At 44.1% G+C, this 23,208-nt stretch overlaps 1 protein-coding gene across 1 annotated transcript; it reads right to left on the bottom strand.

Annotated features, from left to right (window-relative positions):
• Window positions 1-7,982: 7,982 nt before the first annotated feature.
• MSC (musculin) lies at window positions 7,983-17,227 on the bottom strand. The gene is made up of 2 exons (XM_082363637.1): window positions 16,571-17,227; window positions 7,983-15,675 (listed from the first exon to the last, which is right to left on the bottom strand). The coding sequence occupies exons 1-2, from the start codon at window positions 17,078-17,080 to the stop codon at window positions 15,589-15,591; spliced, it is 597 nt and encodes a 198-aa protein (XP_082219763.1). The 5' UTR covers window positions 17,081-17,227; the 3' UTR covers window positions 7,983-15,588.
• Between the last annotated feature and the right edge of the window lie 5,981 nt (window positions 17,228-23,208).

Here is a 23,208-nt window from a genome sequence, read left to right as displayed (position 1 = left end):
AAATCTATGTTAACATTTTTTCGATGCTTCTGTTTTTATCCATAGTATTATTTTCCTGGAGTGAAGACCCAAGATGGACAAAGTGAACAGAACTCGGTACTGCTCTAGAATGTGTGTTCTCACCTGAAAACACAGACGTTGGTTGAGTTTGTACATGTGGGATGCAGATTTTCCATGAAAAGGAGCAGAATGAGTCTAGTATTTTCATAAAAATACAGCAAGTGAATCTAGCACTTCGTATTTATTCTTAAAGACAAGGTCTGGGTCTAACACGTGTAAAGTGGCAATAATTATAATAATCTTCCCCACTTATCTCATCACACAGGACCGTTGGAGGTTCAAATGAAATGATCATCTCTGGCCCTTCCTTGAATAACTACTCCCTCCTTCCAACGCAAAAAATAAATATCCTCTAAGAACTGTCACATTGCTTGCAAATATGACCAAATCACAAGGCAACAGGAGCTAGCTATATATCTGTATCTCATTAATAAACAGAGTAGTTATGGGTAACTTCCTAAATCGATTTTCTAGATGGGCTCTGATGGCAAGAGTGTCCTTGCAGAATTACTACAGGGGATCTGAGAATCTCCAGATGGCCCACAGGCAAAAGAAATAGTGGCTGTGTTTGGGGGCCCCTAACATGTTGACACACTTGCAGAGACCAGTTTATAAGCCTCTTTGGATTCCCTCCAACAGGGTTAAGTCTCCAGAAATACCCCTTCCACCGGCTGCTCTCTTGATGGCTGCGGAGGAAGAAGTTCCACCGCCAGGAAAGTAAATTTTACTGAGCACCCTGGCTGTCTTTAGGAAGCGGACCACGTAGCCAGGAGGGAATCCTGACTTTGGGGGTGGGAGTAGGGACGTCATCAAAGCGGGACTGTGTCATCGGAGGGGGGCGGGGCCGGGCACCACGTGGTGCCCAGGGCAGGAGTGCTGGAGAAGACTCCGGGGTGGGGCGCACCTCGAGGAAAGGGAGAGGGAGCGAGCAGGAAATTCACCCCCATCCCTCCCGCAGGACCTCCACCAGCACCACCACCCTTTGGGGACCCGGTAGATTCCTGGGGCCTCTCTGAGGACGTCCTGCTCGTCCCCAAACTGTAACCAGCTTCGCTCTGAACCACCTTAGGTTTGCTCTCCCTCCTTCCCTGCCTCGCTCCCATTTCCCTCCAATTCCTCTTTCCTGTGATCGCAGTTCCCCGATAAGGTGTTAGCACGGACGCTTTTGCTTCAGGCTCTGTCCCCTAGGGAATCCAGGACGAGACAGAGTGTTTTGTTATTTTAGAATTTGTAGTCTTCAAGAAGGCGTGTAACCCCGGCCTTTGTATTCATGACCAGTGACCTAAACCACTCGAGCTTGAAAAGGCAAAAGTAACCTCGGGGTTAAAGTATGCAGGCTAAGGGTTTGCTGCAACTTGTAAATTGGTCACTAGATGGCGCGCTAACCACATCCTTTCGTGATGGCCCCTTGGAGCTCAAAAACTTCTTTGAATTCAGTTATTTTTCTGATGGAATCCTGTGGTAAGAGCTTGAGCTGCAGAGAGTTCTCAAAATAGCAGAAACAGTGGTTATGTAAGCAAATAATATAGTGTGGAAACGTCTATCGACAGATGTATTTACTGCCCTTGAAGGTGGGTTTCAAATGACTCTTTTCTTACACTTGATGAAATTCACCTGACACATTTTAGTGTGAATAATTTAGTGACATTTATTACATTGACAGTGTTGTGCAACCACCATCTCCATCTAGTTCCAAAACATTTCCATCATTACAAACTAAAACCCCTTTTAAGCAGTCTCTCCCCATTTCCCCTCATCCCAACCCCTGGCAACCACCCAATCTTCATTTTTGTCCTGATGGATTGATTTATCTGTTCGGGACATTTCATATAAATTGAATCATACAATATGTGATCTTTTGTGCCTAGTTTCTTTCACTTAGCATAATGTTTTCAGGGTTCATCCACATTGTGGAATTTATTCATTTTTATGACTTAATAATATTCTATTGTATGGTGATACCACAGTTTATTTATTCAGGACATTTGGGCTGTTTCCATTTATAGACTATTGTGAATTGTGCTGCTATAAACATTCGTATGCATATACTTGGTGAGTAGCTGTTTTCAATCCTAGGAGTGGAATTGGTTGGTCACATGGCAACTCTATGTTTAACTTTTTGAAGAACACCCAAACCGTTTTCCACATCAGCTGAACCATTTAACATTTTCACCAACAGTGTAGGAGGGTTACTATTTCTCCATATCCTCACCAATACTTGTTGTCGTCCTTTTTTTATTATTAGCATAACCATCCTAGTGGGTGTAAAGTAGTACCTCATTGTGGTTTTGATTTAAATTTCACTAATGACTAATGATGGTAAGCATTTTTCATGTGTTTGTTAACCACTAGTATATCTTTTCTGAGAAATATCTATTTAAATCCTTTGTTCATTTTAAAAAAATTTGGATTGTTCGCCCTTTTGTTATTGAGTTATAAGAATTCTTTATATACTCTGGTTCCTAGATCCTTATCAGAATACAATTTGCAAATGTTTTCTCTCATTCTGTAGGTTATCTTTCCACTTTCTTGGTAATATTCTTTGATGCATAAAAGTTTTTAATTTTGCTGAAGTCAAATGTCTCTATTTTTTATTGTTGCTCCTGCTTTTGGTGTTATATCCACTGGCAAATCCAGTGTCTTGAAGATTTACCCCTATGTTTTCTTCTAATAGTTTCATGGTTTTAGCTGTTACATTTAAGTCATTTATGCATTTTGAATTAATTTTTGGTGTGAGATAGAGGTCCAGCTTCATTTTTTGGCCTGTGGATACCCCGTTGTCCCAATACCATTTTTTTGAAGAGACCATTATTCTCCATTGGATGGTCTTGGCACTCTTTTGAAAATCAATTGGCCATAGAGTATGGATTTATTTCTGGATTCTCAATTCTAGTCCATTGGTCTTGAAGTCTATCTATATGCTAGTACCACATTGTTTTGATTGCTATAGCACTGTAGTAAGTTTTGAAATTGGGAAATGTGAGTCCTCCCGATTCCTTCTTCTTTGAGATTGTTTTGACTAGTTGGGGTTCCTTGCAATTTCATACAAATTTGAGGATTAACTTTTCCATTTCTGTGTAAAAAGCCATTGGAATTTTTATAGAGATTGCACTGAATTTGTAGATAACTTCGTGTAGTACTGACATCCTAACAATATTTAGTCTTTCAATCCATGAACACAGGATGCCTTTCCATTTATTTGGTTGTTCAAGTTCTTTAAGCAATGTTTTATGGTTTTCAGTGTACAATTCTTTCACCTTCTTGGCTGAATTTATTCCTAGTTGTTTTATACTTTTGGATGCTATTGTAAATGGAATTTTCTTAATATTCTTTTCAGATTGACCATTGCTAGTGTATTGAAACAGCTGACTTGTGTGTGCAGATCTTGTACCTTGCAACTTTGCTGAATTCATTTATTAGCTCTTGTAGCTTTTTGTGGATTTTTTTGTGTGTATAGGATCGTGTCATCTGAGAATGGAGACAGTTTTAATTCTTCCTTTTAAAATTGGATGCCTTTTATTTATTTTTCTTATCTAATTGCTCTGCATAGAAACTCCAATGCAATATTGAATAGCAAAGGTGAAAGTGGGCATCTGTGTCTTGTTCCTGATCTTAGGGGTACAGCTCTCAGTCTTTCACCATTGAGTTTGATGCTACCTGTGGGTTCTTCATAAATGCCCTTTATGATATCGAGGAAGTTCCTTCTTTTTCTAGTTTTCTGAATGTTTTTATCATGAAAGGGTGTTGAGTTTTGTCAATGGCTTTTTCTGTGTCATTTGAGATGGTCATGTAGGTTTTTTTCCCTTCATTCCATAATGTGATATGTTACATTGATTGATTTGCTTATGTTAAAACCACCCTTGCAGTCCTGGGCATATATTTTAATAGCTTTTTAAAAAATGAAGACATATATAAAGTGTTGCAAGAATATAGAAGACGTAGAATTAATTCTGCATATCAGGGAGGATGGTATAGTGAAAAGGATGAGTGGAAAGAAGGAAGAGGAGGACAAACCAGCCAGTAAAAAACAGATAAGAAATGACCTTAAATGATAAGGGAATGAAAGCCGAATCTTCAAGCAGAGACTTTCTTTAATCCCAGATAGTTGAGAAGCCATATCCAATTTCCAAAGATCCAGATTCACTTTCCTTATTTATAAAATGAATAGATTATTTTGGTTTTGATTATCATTATTGAAATTATAATTTCTTATCTGCTCATAAGCCTTTCCTATGTAGTTACACAATTTGGGGACCATAATTTTTAACTGTTGTATAAGAGCCCATGGTTAGGTAATCACAGTAGGCATTTAGATTAGTCTTTATTTTTCATTATTTTTAGCATACTGTGATGAACACAAAGTAGATTATCTATGAGACACCTTCTAGCTCTAAAATGCTGTGACTTTGTGATTCTATGAAATGGATACCACAGGTCCTACCTAATTCCACAATTCCTAATCCCTATTCCTAGATGGTTAGAAAACCTCTCTACCAGATAACTTCCTTAGGTCTACCCTAATTCTCACATGTCTCAGTTCAGACATATTATCCCTCGTCCTGTCCTTGTGAAAATGGATAATAGTGAATCACCTGTTGCTGGTGGAAAGTTGTCTGTTCCTCAACTCACTTACACAATTCTCTATTATACATATCTAATCGGATTGGCTAATCTAGACAGAGTTGGGGGGTGCCTCCACTGCTGGGCTCTCCAAGAGTATGTAATTCTGTGAGCTAAATATCCCACCTGAGGATAGATCTACCTCTTTTAGCTCAGCACACAGACATCAGGCATTTTTCAAATCACCTTCATTAGGAGATAAATAGGAAAGCATAACCAAAAAGAAACAGATGTCTTTATAAATGACAAGTGGTTTTCCCTGATGACTCTGGTTAGCACTGCCCACTAAGCAGACAGACCCTGGCTCCTTTCCCCACATGCAGGCTGTTTTAAGCACTCAGAACCAGGTATAACTCTGTGACGCATCCATTGTCCCAAGTTCACACCCAAGGCTAAGGTGGCCTGGTTGGTGGGCACCATTTTCCCACCAGCTTCCTTTCTACCTGGGAGACATCCTTGGGGAGACAATGCGATGGGGCTGGTTAAGGGTTTAGATTCTGAGCTAAAGAGAACCAAATTTAAACTCTGAGTCTATCATCTATGCCCCGTGTGGCCCTCGGCAAGTCACTTAAGCTCTGTGGCCCTCAGTGTTCCTACCTGTAAATGAAGAATATCAGAGACTTCCTAATGGTCTAAGGAGAGATTTAAATGAGATACTCTATGTAAATTGCATAGCATGAGACTTAGCACGTTGACAATGTTAGTGTCTCTTCCTATTTTAAAGCTTTTGTCCTATGTTATACTCATGCAATGAGTTTCCTTTCTGTCTGAGGGATCCCGAGAACCATCAGATTCTGTGCAGAGCTGATGCACTGCATGTGTGGCAGGAACTAGTGTCACTTGTCAAGCCATGTCCTGGTTGTCTGTGATTAAGCCAGTGTCCTGGTTGCCTGTGATGATTATGTATCTCAGGTGGCTCTAAAGAATGGACTTTCCCAAATCACCATCATTCCACAACAGAAAAATAATTTAAACCAAAGAGTAGCAGTAACTATTCTCTTTTAGAACTAATTCATTAAATAGTTATTGAGCACTTGCTTTGTTCCAGGGTTATGATTTCATAAAAACACAAAATGAAAAACCGTGATCCCTGATCTGAAGACATTTACAATTTAGGGACAGGAGAAAGTCAAGCTCATGCAAAACCAGGGCAGGCTCATTGTTTCCAAGATTTGTGTTTCTGAACGGAGGGGTCCTTGTCTCTCTTTCAGCTTTTAGTTGTTTGAGTACCCCCTTCGAATCAGAACCCCTAGAACAAGACTAAATTGGATAAAAATCTTGTTAGGCAAATGGATGGTAGAATTCCTAAATGAACAGAAGAGTTTCTAAATTCTGTACTCTTTTAAACTTACCCTTTTAAATTTTAGTGATAAATGATGACTCATGATGTGCTGTTCACTGTCTGGCCCAAGTTAGAACCCTTGTAGTCATCATTAATTTCTCCCTGTCTTTCGACCCACATGCAGTTCACAAGACAGTCAACTCAATTCTAGCAGCAAAATGTCTCTTGAATCCACCCCTTGTGTTCCCACTGCCACCCTCAGCCTAAGGGCTCAGTCTCTCTTGCCTTGTCTTTCCAGTTCACATGTCCTTCAGCCCATCCTGCACGCCGCAAGCCAGGGAGCATCCCAAGAGCCCGGGCTCAGGTGAATCACATCTCATCTCTAGATGTGAAACAACCTCACAGGTGTAAAATGCTAAAGCACCAATCAAGATTTTGAGAAATCATAAAGGTGAAAAGTACTAAAGGAAAGCAATGGGAAAATATCCTACCTAAAGAGGGAAAAAATTCACCGGATTCTTGGAACAATAGACCAGATTTCAACATTTCCTAGGCCTCTAGGAGTTTAAAGAAAGCCATCTTTTTTTTTTTTTTTTTTCCTGAAGTTTCTTTTATTTAGATCAGTGTTTTTCCACTATAATTGTTAGTCTGAGATAAATCAAATATAATTTTCAAATGCTTGTTCAAAGGTCTGACCAATCTCCTTGTTTTATCATTTATTAAAACTAATGAAAATCTGCCTTTAGAAGGAAATAGCTTTAAATACCACAATTGCTGCACTTACTTGATTTTTATACCACACTAAAGAAGTCTTTAGTACCTTTGTAAGGCTGAGCATTTATAATGGAAATGAAGAGTCTGCAGTGAAGTTTATACTTGATAATAAAGTCACGTGGAAAAATCACAGTTCTTCTGTAGAACAAGTCAGAAGCCACCTGAGGGGTCTGAGCTCATCTAAAACATTTAAGGTGGACTTTGTCCTTCTGTTCAGGGGTTCAGCCTCCCTGTTTGTAATGTGCCAATGAACTGCATCGCTGACGCCATTCAGAAGACCTGTAAGAAATAGAGCATTTTAGAACTGACAGAGACTGGAGGCTTCATCTAGCCCAGGCCCCTCGTTTTCCATGAGAAGCCAAAGTTGGAAAAGGGAGCGACTGCCCCAGGCCACCCAACTAGTCAGTTTCTCAGATGGCCCCAATCGTCACCCTAGGCAGACTCCCCAGTGCTTGGCCGGTGCACATCGAAAGCAGCTGCAGAAAATAGCTGTCATGGTGCCAAATTCTTATCTGCTGGTGTCCTTCAGATCAGGAGGGCTGAATGCCAACGGGAACCTCAGAGTCTGTGAATTCTAATCCTGGACAGTTCTGGTCACAGGGTCTTAAATTTCCCTCCAGAGCAAGGGTTCTGGGTCAGATCAGAGGGGAGTTGGAAAGCATGAGTGCATCCTGTGGGTGCATCTGAATCTGTGCAGATTGTTGGCGCTGTTTATAACCTCAGTATGTTATAATGGCCATATAATCAATCTATGCATTGTTCTATCCAGCTGACCTGACCATACAGATATATTTTAACAATCTATTCTCACATCCCCAAATGAGCTAGATGTGTTGCTTGTCGTGCAAATCAATACCTTGAAGATTTCAAAATTCTAAAAGGCCAATCCCTTTAGAGAAGAGCTGAAACAGAATCACAGTTAAAGGCTTAGAATTGTCAGATTTAAGGAAAAATAAGGGGCTCCGAATGGTCAGGGACCCTTTGCACTTTCTCCTACATGCTAAGGATATGACTTTTCCCAAATGGTCATCTCAAAGTGGAGATGACGGTGATGCTGACACTGATGCTTAATAGATGAACATTTGTTGATGACCTACGATGCCAGGTACTAAGTGTTTGACATTCACTGTTGCTTCGAACCTTCGCAAGCAACCCCATCAGGTAGGTTCTATTACATCTTCATTCTACAAGTGAGGAACCTGAGATTCAGTGATTTTAAGTCACTGGTAAGAGTCCGTGACTCCATGACTTAGAGTTCTTTCTGGGAAGCCCTTCCCCTGTCTTGTCCCCTGGCCTCACCTGTCAGCTCTCTGGGAAGCCCTCTGTGGAGATCCAAGGTTGGGTGTTGTACCCTTCCTCCTGGAGGGCCATGTCCCCTCATAGCACACAGCACCCCATGCTTCAAGAATCAGTCCATTCGTCCACTTCTCTGTTCCTTGGCAGCTCTTTGAGGTGAGGCAACTATGTCATTCATTTCATTCATCCAGCGCTGTCCTGGCTCATAGTTGATGATCCTAAGTGTTTCTTGAATAACTGGCTAACGTGGAAATTGACAATATGTTTCAGTTATCTATCGCTGAGTCATAAACTACACCCAATTTAGTAGCTTAAAGCAACTCTATTATTATTATCTCCCACAATTCTGTGGATCAGGAATTAGGACAGGGCCCAGTAGAGATGGCTCACCTCTGCCATCTGTCCTCCATGGCCCCTTCATTTTCCATAAGATGCTCCACAGTTGGCCCTGCTGGGATCATCCATCTCACTGATCTTGCTGTCAGCTGGGTCCTCCATTCTTGGGTGTAGACTCAGGGTTTCTGTCTCTCTTGTGTGGCCTCTCCATGTGGTCCCATCAGAAATGTGGTTGGAATTCTCACGTGGAAGCTCAAGGATCTCAAATAAGTACAAGCAGAAATGGCTGGTCCTTAAGGCTCAGGCCTGGAACTGTCAGAGAGTCACTTCCACCACCTTCTATTGGTTAGAGCAGGTCACTGGGCCAGCTCTACACAAGGGCGTGGGCAATGGGGCACCTGGTTCATCAGGGACCATCTTTGGTGATTAGATACGCCATCATCTAGTAGAATCAAACCCATCCCAGCCCAAGTCTCCAAAGAAATGGTGTTAGTCAGAGGAGGACCAAGGCAGAGAAGGTGGATAGCTTGGCCTATTCCATCACCACTATTTGAGGGAAAACCTGTAATTAAAGCCCATAAAAGTTAGGGATTGCCAGAGAGCTCTGTGCATGTGAACAGCCAGCAGAATAGGGTCTGGTGAGAAACACCTCAGATGTTCTGTTTAGAACATAACATATAGCCTATATCCAGCAAGGCAGAGGTCTGAGATAGCGTTAGAACGATGGTCTTTCCACCCCTTACAGCTCCCTCCCTTTCTCTGTGTATATTCAGTTTACCCATCTTGTCCCCTCAGGCTCCTGAGGCCTTGGTTTCCACCCCTTCAAGCACTGCCCTATGCAATTTTGATGCTGCTTAATTGGATTTAGCCTGAGGAGTTTCTGCTGTTACTTTTGCACAGATGATACTCCCACTGCCTGGCTCTTGGAACAGTTTCTTTAAGGATCATCCAAGTCTCTTAGACTCATGTCACTGAGCTTTTTATTTTATGGGATCCTTTCTTTGCATTTGAAGATGATTGCTTCCAAGGCATTTGAGGATTCTCCGGGGTTTTGTTGTTGTTTGTTTTTATTTCTTTTCTACTCAAATTATGCATGTCAAGGCATTTAGTTACTTTAGTAATGTGCCCAGTATAAGTTAAACAATATTATCATGAATAAACATATTTTTCCTTACTTGGCAAGCCTACAGATAAAAAACTCTTTATTGAGGAATAGTGAAAATGATTCCTATGTTTCCTTAAATAAATTTCTTCATTAGTATGATATAATGGCTATGATTCTAATAAAACCCTCAGAGAATATTAATATACGGACAAAAGAAATGGGATTTTGCAGTCCTGAACTTTGGGCATCACTTTCCCTTTCATCTGAAAATCAGGTCCAGCCCTGAAGCTACAAAGTTTCAAAATTAAGAGCCTGTAGGAGACAGGAGAGATGGGTATGAGGCAGAAAGAGAAGGAAGCCATACAGAGATTCTTCTGAGAGCAGCCTTTATGGAACGAGTGCACACGTTGATCCTGCTGATTTTCCTGCTAGACTTCAGGGGCATTGCATGGAGAAAGCCCTTCCCATCTAAGCTGTCATCCCAACCTCTCTAGAGAATCTTTCTAATCAAGTGTTTGCTCCTATATCCTATCTAGACTTGATCTACAGGCTCCTGACCTACTGAGATGGCCACAAAATCAAGAAAACATGAATCTTACCAATGAAAAGGGCCTTAGGAATGATCTAGGCCTGTGGTTCTCAAACTTTTTTTTGCCTCTGATTTTTTTTTTACACTTTTAAAAGATCTTAAAGACCCTGAAAAGCTTTTGTTTATGTGGCTTCTATCTGTTGATATTTACTGGATTAGAAGTCAAAACTGAGAGAAAACACTTGCTAATTCATAATGAACTAATTACATATGAAAACAAATAACATGTTTTCAATAAAAATAACTATGTTTTCCAAAAAATTTTAATAGGAAAAGTGGCAAAGTTTTATATTTATGCACATCTCTTTAATATCTGACTTTGTAGAATGTAGCTGGATTTTCATTTCTGTTTTCTACATCAATCTGTTGTGATACGTTATTTCGATCGACATATGTGAAGAAAATCCAGCCTCACACAGATATGTAGTTGTAAAGAGAAGAAGTATTTTAATGACTACTTCAGGTAATTGTGGATATTTTTTGATACTACACCAAGACTCCACAAGTATAGTTTCTGAAAGGTTGGCTGCAATGTGAAATCTGAAATCATATCAACGAACTTTTTGTGTTGTTACATCAAAAACCATTGGTCTATCTTACGCTCCTAAATGAATTTGGTTTTTTTTGTCCCATGAATAATTTTTGATATTGAGCATTATGATCTTTATTTTTTTAAGAGAAAACCAAATGAAAGTTTCTACTTAGTGGCAACAAAAAGAAAGGTCAATGCAGGAAAATTAGAGGTGGCATAAAAGAGCAAGGTGATAAAAGTGGCAATGGGGAATGATGGGAGAAATTTACAGGAGAATTAAGGACATCTGAACTACTGTTAGAGGAAAGGAAAGAAATCAAGACTTCATTTTTTTTTTTTAAATTAGCATTTATGGAACATTGCCCAGGTGCTTAATAGAATTATCTCATTTAATCCATTTTCAATACTGTCTGTGATGTAGGATGTATTATTCTCGTCTCACAGGGAAAAGGGAAAGTGTGTGAGGATGCAGAGCTGTGAAATGGTGGGACTAGACTGAAACCAGCTACATCTGACACAGCAGAGTGCAATCTTTTAAGAAATATGAGTTTTAAAAATCCCAAAAATAATATATAAAATTTTTAACAAACAAAGAAAAGATAAAACCTCTTCCTCTTTGCTCCCCACTCCTCCCCGTTTCTACTGATGAGAGTAATAGTCAATACAAATACCATATTTTCACCAAACTGAAAGTCCCTACTCTTAACTGTTCCACAAGCTTCTTTACCACAAGCAATGAAGGACCCCAAAGTTGATCCGTAACCCATATTGGTGATAGCAGAGCCACAAGGGCTGAGAAAATTCAAGGCACTAGTACTTCAGTGCTAATTATGTTTACACCATTACATGTAGATTTCAGGTTCTGGCTACTTCCTAGACCTTCTTAGAGTCATGGATTCCAAGGAATTTTCTGGATCGTCTTTCACTGTTGTGGGAGAGAGAAGAAAAGAGAATACTAAGGGCAAAACACCATAGAAAAGGAGATGAATGGTGAGTGCAAAGATGCAAGCACACTGACAGTCCTCAGGTGGATAAACAGAAGTGCCCAGGGAAAAGAGAGTGGCCAGGTGACCACTTACAAAGGCGACCAATCCTCACCTCCTAGTAAATTCTTCCAGAAGTTAGATGCTGGGCAGTTGAGAAGTCAATTATGAACTTACCTGTTTTTTGCCCTTCCAGACATTACTAAAATGAATTTCTTGGTTATCATTTTAACTTATTTCAAAAGTATCAGCCAAACTACCTACCTATTATCTATTAAAATAGGATGTGTTCCATTTAGTTCTTTTTATAGAGGAGGGGGATGTCTTTCTTATTTATTTTTGACTTACGAAGCTTTTATTACCAGGGGAAAAGCTGTGCCTGTAAAAAAAAAAGAATCTCCTTTGTAAAGTGATGGTCATTGTCACTGTCTGCTGAAGAGCCATCAGACTATTAAAATAAAGTTGTAACTTGAAGCTCAGTGCAAAAGACTATGCCCCAAATCAATTTTACATCCACAACCAAGAGAAACGCCTAAATGTTTCAAAATTACAGTGCCGAAAGCATTTCTTTTAAAATATTCATCTTAGGAAGAGCCTGTGAAAGGGGATTTTTGTTCTCTTTGATTGAGTCAGTCTCACTAATAATAATGCTTTGGTCCCTCAAAAAGCCCCCGAAGAGTATTTTTCAATTTACTCATTTGATTTGTTTATTCAGTACTTTTTACATTTCTTAAACTTTTTTTTTCCTTCAACTTTTCTCTCACAGCAGTATAATCAAATTGAAATAACCCTAAGGACAAACTTACTTCTCTCTCTTTTTTTAATTCGCTGATTACCCCAGCCCCCAACTCCTATTTCTCCAACCCAAATCCCTAAAGGAAAATGATGAAGGGAAAAAATAAGGACGGTTTTGGGATGCCTTTCTACCACTTAGAGCTCGCGATAGTCACGATAGTCACAGTAGATCAAGAAAGGACTGGTTCAAGGTGCTTCAGGCCTCTCCCAACAGCAACCCGTGCCCAGAAGCTTGAGCAATTTGAACTGATTCATTGGGACTTACTAGAAACTGGCCCCTTTCTTCTTTTTTTAATAACATAATTCTTGACATTGGACTTTTTACAGAAACCATGGAGCAAAAACTTCTCGAGAAAGTTTTTTTTCTTCTCTATAAATTATCAGATTATCAAGTGCAATAAAAAATGAGTTTGCAGAGAACAACATTCTGGGTATGTGAGTCAGTGAAAGCACACCCTTATTTGGGGTGAGAGCAGAGTAGGGGCAGAAAATCTGTGGGTTTGCCCCTGAAGTGTCCTGAAAGAATATAATTATAGTAACAAAATATTTTTTATTTATGAAAATGTGCCCTAATATTTCCTTGTTTATTCAAATGCTTTTTCTTATCTGTATTCACCAGAAATATAGTCTATTTTTCTTTTCTTTTCTTTCTGTTTCTGTTTCTGCTCTGGTGGGGCACTTCTCTCTCACTGTTTTAATCCAGGCATTTCAAAACAGGACCTAGTCTTAAAGACTGGATTCCTGAAATGTCCCACCTGTTTAAAGTGTCCCCATTTGCCGAAGCCTCCCCTCCCTTTTCCTTTAGTTATCAGTCAGCCCTTACGGGCATTGCTCACTGCCTTAGAAGGGTTGCTTAAATATTATCACATTTATTCCTGACGGCAATCTTCCAAGGTGGCCACTGTTATTACCCCATTTTGTAGACAGGGAAACTGAGGCTGAGTGGGGTTGCACAGGGTCACTAGTCTGGGGGGGTGGCAGAGCTTGGATTCCAAGCTTGGTTCTGCAAACCTTCAGGTTCACCTTAATAAGATACAACAATGCCTCCTTTCCTCGAAGAGGACCTTATTTCCTGGAAGCTTTGGAAAAGACCTTGACTCAGAGCTGGCTTCGAGCAGACACCCCACCCCCAAGAAGCCTGGCTTCCAGTGCTTACAAAAGGCCTAAGTGCCTTTAACCACCGTGATGAGGTTTACTGTCACTAGTTACTCCCAAGTTCTCCTTTAACCAGACAGTCCTGCTGAAATCCCCTGCTGACTTCTGCCACTGAAGACTGGATCCCCACCGGGTATGAACAAAAGCCCAAGAAAATGGTGCCAGAAAGCAGTTCTCCAGAGTTTGGGTTCGGTTTAGTTCAACACAGGAAACTATGCTCCCTCACCTCACTCTCACCTCCTAAACTCCAGCTGTATTTTCTCTCTCTGGGCAAGAAAACTGCCTTTCAATTTCATAAAATAATGGACACACCCCAAATCAGGCAGTTGTTTAGGTAGTTTTATCCTTCACATTTTTCTAAATTTTCTAAAGTTTCTACAAAGAGAATGCTCCTTTAAAAAAGACCTGTTTAAAAAACCATGTGATGGGTTTCCCAAGTTATTACTTCCTGCGAAAACTGCAGGTAGTTACGTCAAAAGTCTATATAAACAATATTTGAAAAAAAGAAAAGCTCTACTGAAGTACAAATTGGCTCCTTGTGTTGTGGTTTTATTCAGCTAATTAGACCTGAGACCCATCCTCCACGCCGGGTATGTGGGCTGTAGGGGGTTCTTGAGCTACTTGCAATTGTTAGCACTGGAGTGTGTTTTAGGCTGGAGAAATCGTCGTGTATGTGTGTGTGTGTAAAAGAAAAAAGTGCACATATATTACTTTGAAGAGTGTATACCTTTCAACGTGGCTCAGGCCCCAAAAGATTCTTAGGGCCTAACAAGCCTCCACTTCCTGCTTTCCAGTAACCCTTGCCTTGAGAAGATGAATCATAGAAAGAGAGTTACGCTTGAAATTGCAGTGATCCAAATGTGATCAACCCCCTCGGCCGACAATGACCTAATCCCCGTCCAGAGCCAAGAGGGCACCTTTAAATTAATTCCCAGACCAAACTCAGTCAAGGGCAACAAAGACCACATTCTGACGCCCCAGGGGCACTCGGTTTTCACAACGCGTTTTATTATTCATACAAAAATAAATTTATTTACATTTGCTAATTACTGTGGTAGTGCAGCCTGGCGCAGCGGCGCGTTCCCCCGGAGCAGGGTCACTAGGTACGGGACAGCCTCGGCGCCCCGCCCCGCCGGAGGAAGAACGTGGACGCCGAGAGGCAGTGTTGGAGGCGGGGGCCACCCCGAGCGGGGAGGCCAGCTGGGGACAGTCAGGAGTGGGGGGGTAGGGGAGCTGCAAGTAGGTGTGGGAGGAGGGAGCAGAGGGAGGTGCCGAAGGAGACCCGAGCCGGGTTCAGTGGGGAGAGCCGGATGGGAGGCTCAAGCCTAGAAGGGGAGGGGGGAGACGGAAGCCTGGTTTCGGAGAGATGAACGCCTGGGGGTAGTGAGAGGGGGGACCGCACCTGAAAGCCGAACCGCCAGGGCCGCTCCTGGCAAACCCAGCTGAGCTGGTCTCAGAAAGCGCGCCTCCACCTCTCCCCGAGCGGAGAGGGCATCGTGCGCCCGCCAGAAGGGCGCTGCCCCGTGGGATACAAACCTGGCCCAGGTGTGCCACACTCTCTTTGCAACTTAAAGACGCGCCCCAGGTAGGTCTCACGTGAAGACCTCCGTCTCCGAAGCCGATTGTCGAGAGCGCGTTCTAACAATTACCTAACCGCGAAAGGCCTGGGCTGCGCAGAGTTGTGCCATCACCCATGTAGATCTGGCTCAGCCTGGAAACGAACGCCTAGGCGGCTGCGCGCTGGGCTCAGACTGCCGCGCCGGCGTTGGTCTACACTGCTAAAGCCCGAGGTTGGAGCTGGGTCCGCGTGTAAAGTGTCGTCGCCCAAACCCGCGGCAGCCTAGCTGTCCGCATCCTGCGATGACGGCCGCGCCGCGGAACCCTGGGGCTGCACCCCACGCCCGCCACCTGTCGAGTTCACAGTCCCGGGGTGGGAGTCTAGGAGAATCCAATGGAACTGTCCTCCCATTCTCGGGGGTTCTCACGCTCTCTCCCTTCTCTCCCTGACCCCCAAACACACTCGCTTAACCAATAATCCATTCAAGTGAGTTCGAGTTCGATCTAAGCGGTGGTTCCACATAATCTGTTGGCTGCGGAAACTTCTTTGGTGTCAGAGTCGGGTCGTCCCGAGACCACAAATGGCCATGTCTGTAAAATCAAAAAGAGCATCAGATACTGGAGGAGAAACGACCGTTTCAAACCGAAACCGCTCTCCAAACGGCATCCTGGAATATCCCTGGCTTTGAGTAGCTCAGATTTTATCAGTATTCTGGGAATTTGCGTGTCTTCTCTCTAAACTAAGATTTTAACTTTACTGTATTTTGATCATGTGAGACGGGAGGTGTCCGTCCATGCTGCCCTCACGATGATTCCGCGAAATTTGCATGAATTTGGAATTTTGTCGCTTAGTTCCCTTCCCCCCAACACACACACACACACACACACACACACACACACACACACACACACACACACACATCAGCCATTCGCTCCAAGTAGGAACTGGGATATGATCTTTCTCAAGCCTGGAGAATTGGCAGGTCGGAGAGGGACTTTCCAGACAAATCCCGTTTGGGGAAACCTCTGCTGTTCTTCAAGAATTGAAAAACCCAAAGTCTTTCGAAAAGAGATCGGCCTTCCCTCCTTCCTTTCAGAAAGTAAGGCTTGTTGATTCAAACCTGTCAGACGCTTAGCTGGAAAAAGCTAGGAAGGGAGATTTGCCAGTCAATCTACAACGGGACAGCGGACTCAGATGGAACTTAGATTTAGCCCGGAAGCAGGATATTAGACAATAGCTGTCACTGGGCAAAGCACCACGTTCAATGATAAGAATGATGCAAACACAGAAGGGTGGATGGTTCTCCTCCAGGAAAATGGCTGGCCCCTCTGGTGATCCGGGAGAAACTAAACTGGCCTCCTCACCACCCATACCGGGACGCCCCTACCTCCGGTTTTCCGCAGGGGCCAGACTCTGCCCGGCGCCCGGGAGCGCGCCGGGCATCTCTCGGCCGCCCGCCCCGGGCCTCGCGCGCCGCGCCCCTACCAGGTTCACCGGGTGCACGTAGCCGTTCTCGTAGCGGTCCTCCTGCAGCAGCTGCCGCAGGTGCGCGATGTAACTGGAAGCCAGCCGGAGCGTGTCCAGCTTGGAAAGCTTGGTGTCGGGGGGCACCCAGGGCAGGCTGGTCTTGAGCCTGGAGAAGGCTTTGCTCAGCACGCGCATCCGGGCGCGCTCGCGGGCGTTGGCCGCGTTCCTCTGCGACTGCTTGCACTCGGCCGCCGAGCCCTTGGGCGGGAGGGGCTTCTTGCCACCGCCGCCCCCCGCCACCCCGGGCCGCTTCCTCTTGCAGCCTCCGGCGCCGCCGGCCGCGCCCAGCGCACAGCGCTCCTCCTCGCCGTCGGGGTCTTCCTCCTCCGCGGACGAGTTGTCACTGGGCGAGATGTAGCTGCGCTCGGCGCCGCGGAGGGGCGGCCTCTTGGAGACGGGGACCGGGTACCCGCGCTGCAGCTCCCGCAGCTCCATCTCCTCGGGGTCGCTCCCCGAGCCGGTGGACATCGCCGTGTCCCCCACGCTCCCGCCTTCCGCCCCCAGGCCAGTCTCGCGGCCTCCGCCTTCCGCTCCCTCGCGGAGGCGGGGGCCAGGCTGAACTCCGGTGAGGACCAGAGGCCGGGGTCGGGAAGCGCGGAGCCCAGAGAACGAGCCCCGCCGCTGACCCGGGAGAGCGTGGCCGAGAAGTCGGCGCCCGGGCCCAGGCTCGGCGCGCACCACGGCGCGCAGCGCCTTTTGACAGGACTATTTATCTGTACTCCTCGGAAGAAACCACCCAGGGCAAAGAAGAGGGGGTTGGAAAGGGGGGCAAGAGGTGGGGCGGGGGCGTGGAAGGGGTGGGGATCATTTTCAGAGTGCAGAGGATCTGCTGGTGGGGGCGGGGAAGGGACGTCTCTGTTGAGCCGGGATTTGGGCCCCTGTCCCCGACGGACCCATCAAGTGCGAGATGACTGTGCGCAGGGTGAGTGAAGGAGGGGACCTTGTTCGTACCCATGTACCCATCCCATTTCCACCCCGCGACTGATCATAGCGATGGCGAAGGTTGCCAGACACGTGGAAACCCCAGGATCGCGACCTCTGCTTCTTTCCCGAGTCTTTTCAGCAGAACAGTATTTTCCAAGTTCATCACTCATAACGTCTGACTGCCTATTCAAGCCTGGCCCGACAAAAGAGTAAAAGCAAAACAAGCAAGCAACACCAAACAGTCCGCGAGTTACCTCTCATTTCCCTCCCCTCCTTTCCTTTAACTTCGCTGTATGATTTACAGAGCGCTTTCATCTACATTGGTTCCTTTCATTTTCAGACATCTGTGACTTAAATGTTATTATCTCCACTTTGCAGAACTTGGAGCTAAGCCGCAGAGATAGATATTAAATAAAGGACCCCGAATCAACAGGCTGGTAAGTAGAATATGGACTCAAAATCCGTGAGTAGAATCCCTGGCCCCTCGGTATTCCAGTCTCTACACGCCTCCCCGCCGCACAGCACAGATGCTTATATCTGCTATTTTTTGCTGTCTTGAGAGTTCCATGTGTTAATTTTGTTTTTAACACCACCGTGCGTTAAGATAGAGGATCCTGCCCCAGCGGTTGAGTTATAGTCTAGGGACTCGATGACTATTTTAGATGGTATGTTGAAGAGCGCGCTCCTGGATGCAGAATGTAAGTCAACACAATCGTCCAAAGTAAAAAACAACAACAAAAACAAAAAAACCCCGACGAAACGGCACCCAGAAGTATGCCCCTCAAAGGAGACAAACCATAACTGCGGTCTTATCGTTTTCTCACTTGAAGGGCCTTTGCAATACGTGGTCTGGGGATGTGTACTTTATTTTGGAAGTGGACACCAATGGCCAGCTATTGAATGCCTGCTGTGTGCCAGGCACTGCATTAGGCGCCCTGTGCCTGCCCACTGAGTAATTAAAACAAACACACAAAACTAAAACAACAACAAAATAATTAAAACTTTATGAGGTTGGGTTGAGGTTAGTTACTCCGTTCTGAGGAAACTGAATCTTCACACCCGAATCAGGTGTTTACCTGTCCTTTCCCTACAAGCCCACAGCTTCCCAAGCTGAGCGAAGCTTAAGGAGAGACTGATGGGCAGTTAGCTGGGGACGGAGCGGGCAGAAGCCGCGGGGCCAGCCTCGCTCCGCCGGCTCCTCCAGCAGAACAAATGCGCCCGGCTCCATGCCTGAAGGGCCGCAACAGGTGGCTGGCCCGGGCTGACTTCATCACTCAGGCATCATCGTTCTACCTTCGTCTCCCAGGCCAGGCCTCCCCCGTGGGGGTGTTTCGCCAAACCCATCCCGCTCGCCCCCGTTTGCAGAGGTTTTCTCCCGGTATATTTTATCATTTGGTTGGGGGGCGGGGGTGGAGAGTAGGGGGAAGGGCTCCTTTGGGATCAGTTGAGTAAAAAGATCGCTCGCTCTCAGTTCTCTCTGGTCTGGGAAAACGCAGGGAATACTTGACAGAGCATAGACATCTTTCCTGAAACGCTTGAACTTGAACTTGACTCTAGGTGCGCCAGGCGAAGGAGAAAAGCAAAAAAACAACAACAAAAAAAGAGAGAGAAGGGGGAGCAAAAAGATGTAAAGAGGAGATCTCAGGCAGCTTTTTGCATCGCCTATTGATGACTTGAAGATATCAGCATAAGTACAGAGTCTCACACATTAGAGGCAGGCATATAGGTTTTAAAAATCAGGATTGTTTATACAGGTGCAGAACAAAGTCTTTTCTTTAGAAAAGATTAATGGCAGGGAGAGCGCTAGATTTTCTCTAAACAGTCGCAAAAACTGTACCCAGCCTCAACGCGAAGTGGGTCATGGCCAGTTTCTTTTCCTTGAAGGAACTGCCTGACCCCAAGGATTCTTTTTTTTTTTTTTTTTTAAATAGCGCTTTCCTTTTTCCTTCTTTTTTCTTTTTCCTTCCTTCCTTCCTTTCTCCCTTCCTCCCCTCTCTTCTTCCCTCTCTCCCTCTGATCTCTTTCAAGAAAGACAGCTATTTTCTCTATTTTCTTTTATCTTCATTTCCCCTTTCACTCCATTTCTTTCTAGTTACATTTTTATTCTTTCACTCTTTTTTTCAAGTTGCATACTCCTAATGAAGATTAAGAAATGTATCTTCATGTACATTTCATGTTAGTATATAACTGCAGTTTGCTTTAACAGGTTTGTAATGACATCTGACATTTGTCACCTCTTTAGACTTTCAAAATGCTTTTACTTTTCCTTCTCTCTCAGTGATTACAAAAACCCCGTGAGCTGAAGAGTGCAAGTATAACTATCTCTTTTGAAAAACCAGTCGTTTTAATTGTTTTGCAAGTTCCCAAATGAATATTGCAAATGAATAATGAAATCTTTACTTTTGTATTTTAAAAAAGCACATTGAAAGCAATTCCTATCTGCCCATGGTTTACAACCTTTTATATTTGTAACACAAATATACAGTTGTCTATGGTATATATTGATGATTTTGAAATTCTTTAAGATGTTCTTTTTAAGTATGCAATGGGAGGTGGGGTTGAAGTTACAGTCTCAAACATTAATACATTTAATAATAATTAATAAATTAATAATCCTGGCTCTCCTGCTTATTAGCTGTATGAACTTTGGCAATTTACTTTTTCTGAGGCTCAGATTACTGATCTATAATATGAAATATCTAACTTGTTGTGAGGAAGGGGGAGTATATGAGCAATTGCCCAGGCCACAGCCTGATGCACTGGAGAAAATCAATAAATCCTAGTTATTTTTATTACTATGAACTGCCTTGCCCAACATCACACACCTAATAAAGTGTCAGGGCCCAGAACTGACCCAGGTTTTGTACACCAGGGCTTGATATGGATTTCAGACAGCACAAGATGTTTCTTTGCTTTAACTGCAGGCTTCTAGGGTGTGAAGTGCATTGTCCCCTTGCCGGACATTTTCCACAGGCCTCATAAGAGACATCACTGCGGGAAAATGGATGGGACTGCATTAGAAACTTTCTTCAAGTTTTCTCACCATAAAGTCACAGCACTTCTCCAAGCCTCACTTCCCCTATTTGAAAACTGGGATAAAACTCCTAAATCAGTAACTGAAAAGGATTAAAAGAGATTGTGGAGAAGCAGCACACTAAGTGTAACAGAGAAAAGGTGCTTAATTTGCTAAAATAAAAAAAATGCAGACTTTGGTTTTCTGAAAAGGGAGAATGAGGTGGATGATAATTACAGACCATAGAAAAGAAGGCCATTTAATGCCACCTTCCCCTTCCTCCGAAGTAAATACTGCGTAAGGAAGTGTAAAGTTGGTCAGGTCAAGTGTGTTTAGAGTTTGTTTGGGGGTGGGAGGTGGATACCAAGTCAAAGCATGTGGTAAGTAGGTGCTTAAAAAATGTTTGTTGTTGGAATGCATTTCCCATATGACTTTCCTGGTGGTGTCTCCCCAGAGCCTCCTGATGTTCTGGGTTTGTCCAGTTGGCTGAAGAAATTGCCCACACCTTTGACCTAGAAAAACAAAGAGTCTAGACCAGCACTGTCCAATATGGATGTCACCAGCCACATGAGGCAATTGAGCACTTGGAATGTGGCTAGTCATGTACAATATTGTAAAATACACACCGGATATTGAAGACAATATGAAGAAAAGAATGTAAAATATCTCACTAATATTTTTTAAAAATATATGTCAAACGATGATAATATTTTTGATATACTGGGTTAAAGGAAGTATATTCTACCGTTAAAAATAAATTATAAATTTTTACCGTTAAAAATAAATAATTTTACCGTTGCTTTGTATTTTTACAATGTGGCTACTAGAAATTGGGAATTACAGATGTGGCTCGCATTATGTTTCTATTGGATAATTCAGGGATTAATGAGGCAATTGTGCATTGAGTGTCTAGTGTTTGCTGTGGCAGGTGTTGGTGAGCCAGTCTCCCGCCCACTCGGAAGGCACATTCTCGTGGGAAAAAGCACCATAATGCGGGAAGCACACATTACAGCACGTCTGCTCTCACTAATCCCTGTCATCTCGCCTGCATCTCTCCACGTGTACCCGACCCCGTCTAATCCCTCCAACCCTAGAACACGCTGAGAAACGCTTCCAGTTGGTTTGGATTTCCGCAGCTCGTTGCACTGGGAAAATTTACAATGAGGCGTCCATTCCGCAGGCAGGATGGCCACCCCGCGGACACCGACCAGGGCTCCAGTGCCCAGTTCGTCCGCCTTTTCAGAGCAAACCTGGGTACCGACTACTGCGCCCAGGCCCGGGAACTGAAGGTTCCGGGTTAAGCCGTGCACAAGTCACGTGCTATACGGGTCACGTGGTATGCCGTCTCACGGGGAGGGGGAGGGGGAGGGGTCACGTGGGGGGCGTAGTTTTAGGCCCGCCACGTTTCTTTGTCTCGCGAAGCCGCAGCCGGCTTCTGTTCCGGGGTCGTCTCCACGCTGCCTGACCTGGAAGGAAAGGGACTCCTGGCTCTTGGCTTCCCGCCAGCCACGTGGTCAGGTGCCTGTGGGAACAGTGAGGCCCGCGGGAGGAGTTCTCTGTCACCCAGGACACAACCGGTCCTCCCCCGCTTGTTTATTTATCCAAGATTTGCGGCCAGATTTTTGCCTCCTTGGAGTCCCGTGAGGCCTTAGCGTTTAGACAGGCCAGGGCCTGGACACGTCAGGTTTGCAGAGGCTGAAGGTAGAAAGGCCGGAGTTACGAATGAAAAAGGAGCACACAACATTGTTAATCAACTATGCTCTATTATAAAATGAAAATTTTTAAAAAATGAAGAAGGAGAGAGGAAAGGTGGTAAGACTCAGAGACCTCATTTTCTCTGCCATTTAGGACAGACGGAAAAAAATCGTCATTGATCGTCTTGTCAACTAAAATGCAGGTGACTTTGAAAAAGATTTTTGTTTTTTTAAAGCAATTTGTGTGGGAGCCAACGCCAAGGCGTAACTGTTCTGCAAACCCCAGATTAGGACTAGAAAGCTGAAGGGCTTCTGCAAATGACTTTCAATGCTCCATTAACAGAGTTAAGCAGCCCCACTCTCAAGAAGAAAAGCCCCGTGGCACAGCTTCCCGAGGCTTGTCTGCAGAATCCCTGGACTTCACTGATCTGGAGGATCCTGAAGGGCGAGCTGGTCTGGGCTGTGGCTCATGGGTCTGATAGCAATCTTATTTTTAAAAATCCCTCGAGACAGCCTTTAATTCTTAGGCAAAAGCTAAGAAACTCTGTCTTAGAAGTTTTTTCTTTTACTGTTGATTTTTATCGGCAGTACTTTGGAAGTGTGAAAATACTCCATTACCAGAACATCCCTTGAAATGTAGCACGCAGCTCTGGTCTCCAATATGTGGTCCCAAGCCTTGGATTTAATTGTGGAGTTAACCTGGGAGAGAATGGCATTCTGCCATGTGGCACGTACTGGAAAAAGGCCCCTCTGCTGTGGACATTAGGAGATCTATGCTTATCAGCTCCGTGGCCTTGGGCCACTTGCTGGCCTTCTTGGAGCTGTTTCTCTGTGTGTAGCCCACGTCTCAGGTGGTGACGAGGGTCAACAAGATTGCCCGGCAGCTCGCAGGCTCCCCTGGAAAGCGCAGAACATGGTACAAGGTCAGTTATTACATTATTGTCCTCATTCTCTCTCCTAGGGGC

The sequence above is a fragment of the Balaenoptera borealis genome, assembly GCF_965194805.1.
Source record: "Balaenoptera borealis genome assembly, chromosome: 17".
NCBI lineage: Eukaryota > Metazoa > Chordata > Mammalia > Artiodactyla > Balaenopteridae > Balaenoptera > Balaenoptera borealis.
The sequence above is the reverse complement of the archived record's forward strand: the minus strand, read 5'-3'. Positions and strand labels throughout refer to the sequence as shown.

Bases quoted from the DNA above. Each gene is read 5' to 3' on its own strand.
- MSC (XM_082363637.1), bottom strand. From the start codon at position 17,080: ATGTCCACCGGCTCGGGGAGCGACCCCGAGGAGATGGAGCTGCGGGAG. The intron at 15,676-16,570 runs GTAGGGGCGCGG...TTGATTTTACAG, and splicing joins ACGTGCACCCGGTGAACCTG to ACATGGCCATTTGTGGTCTC.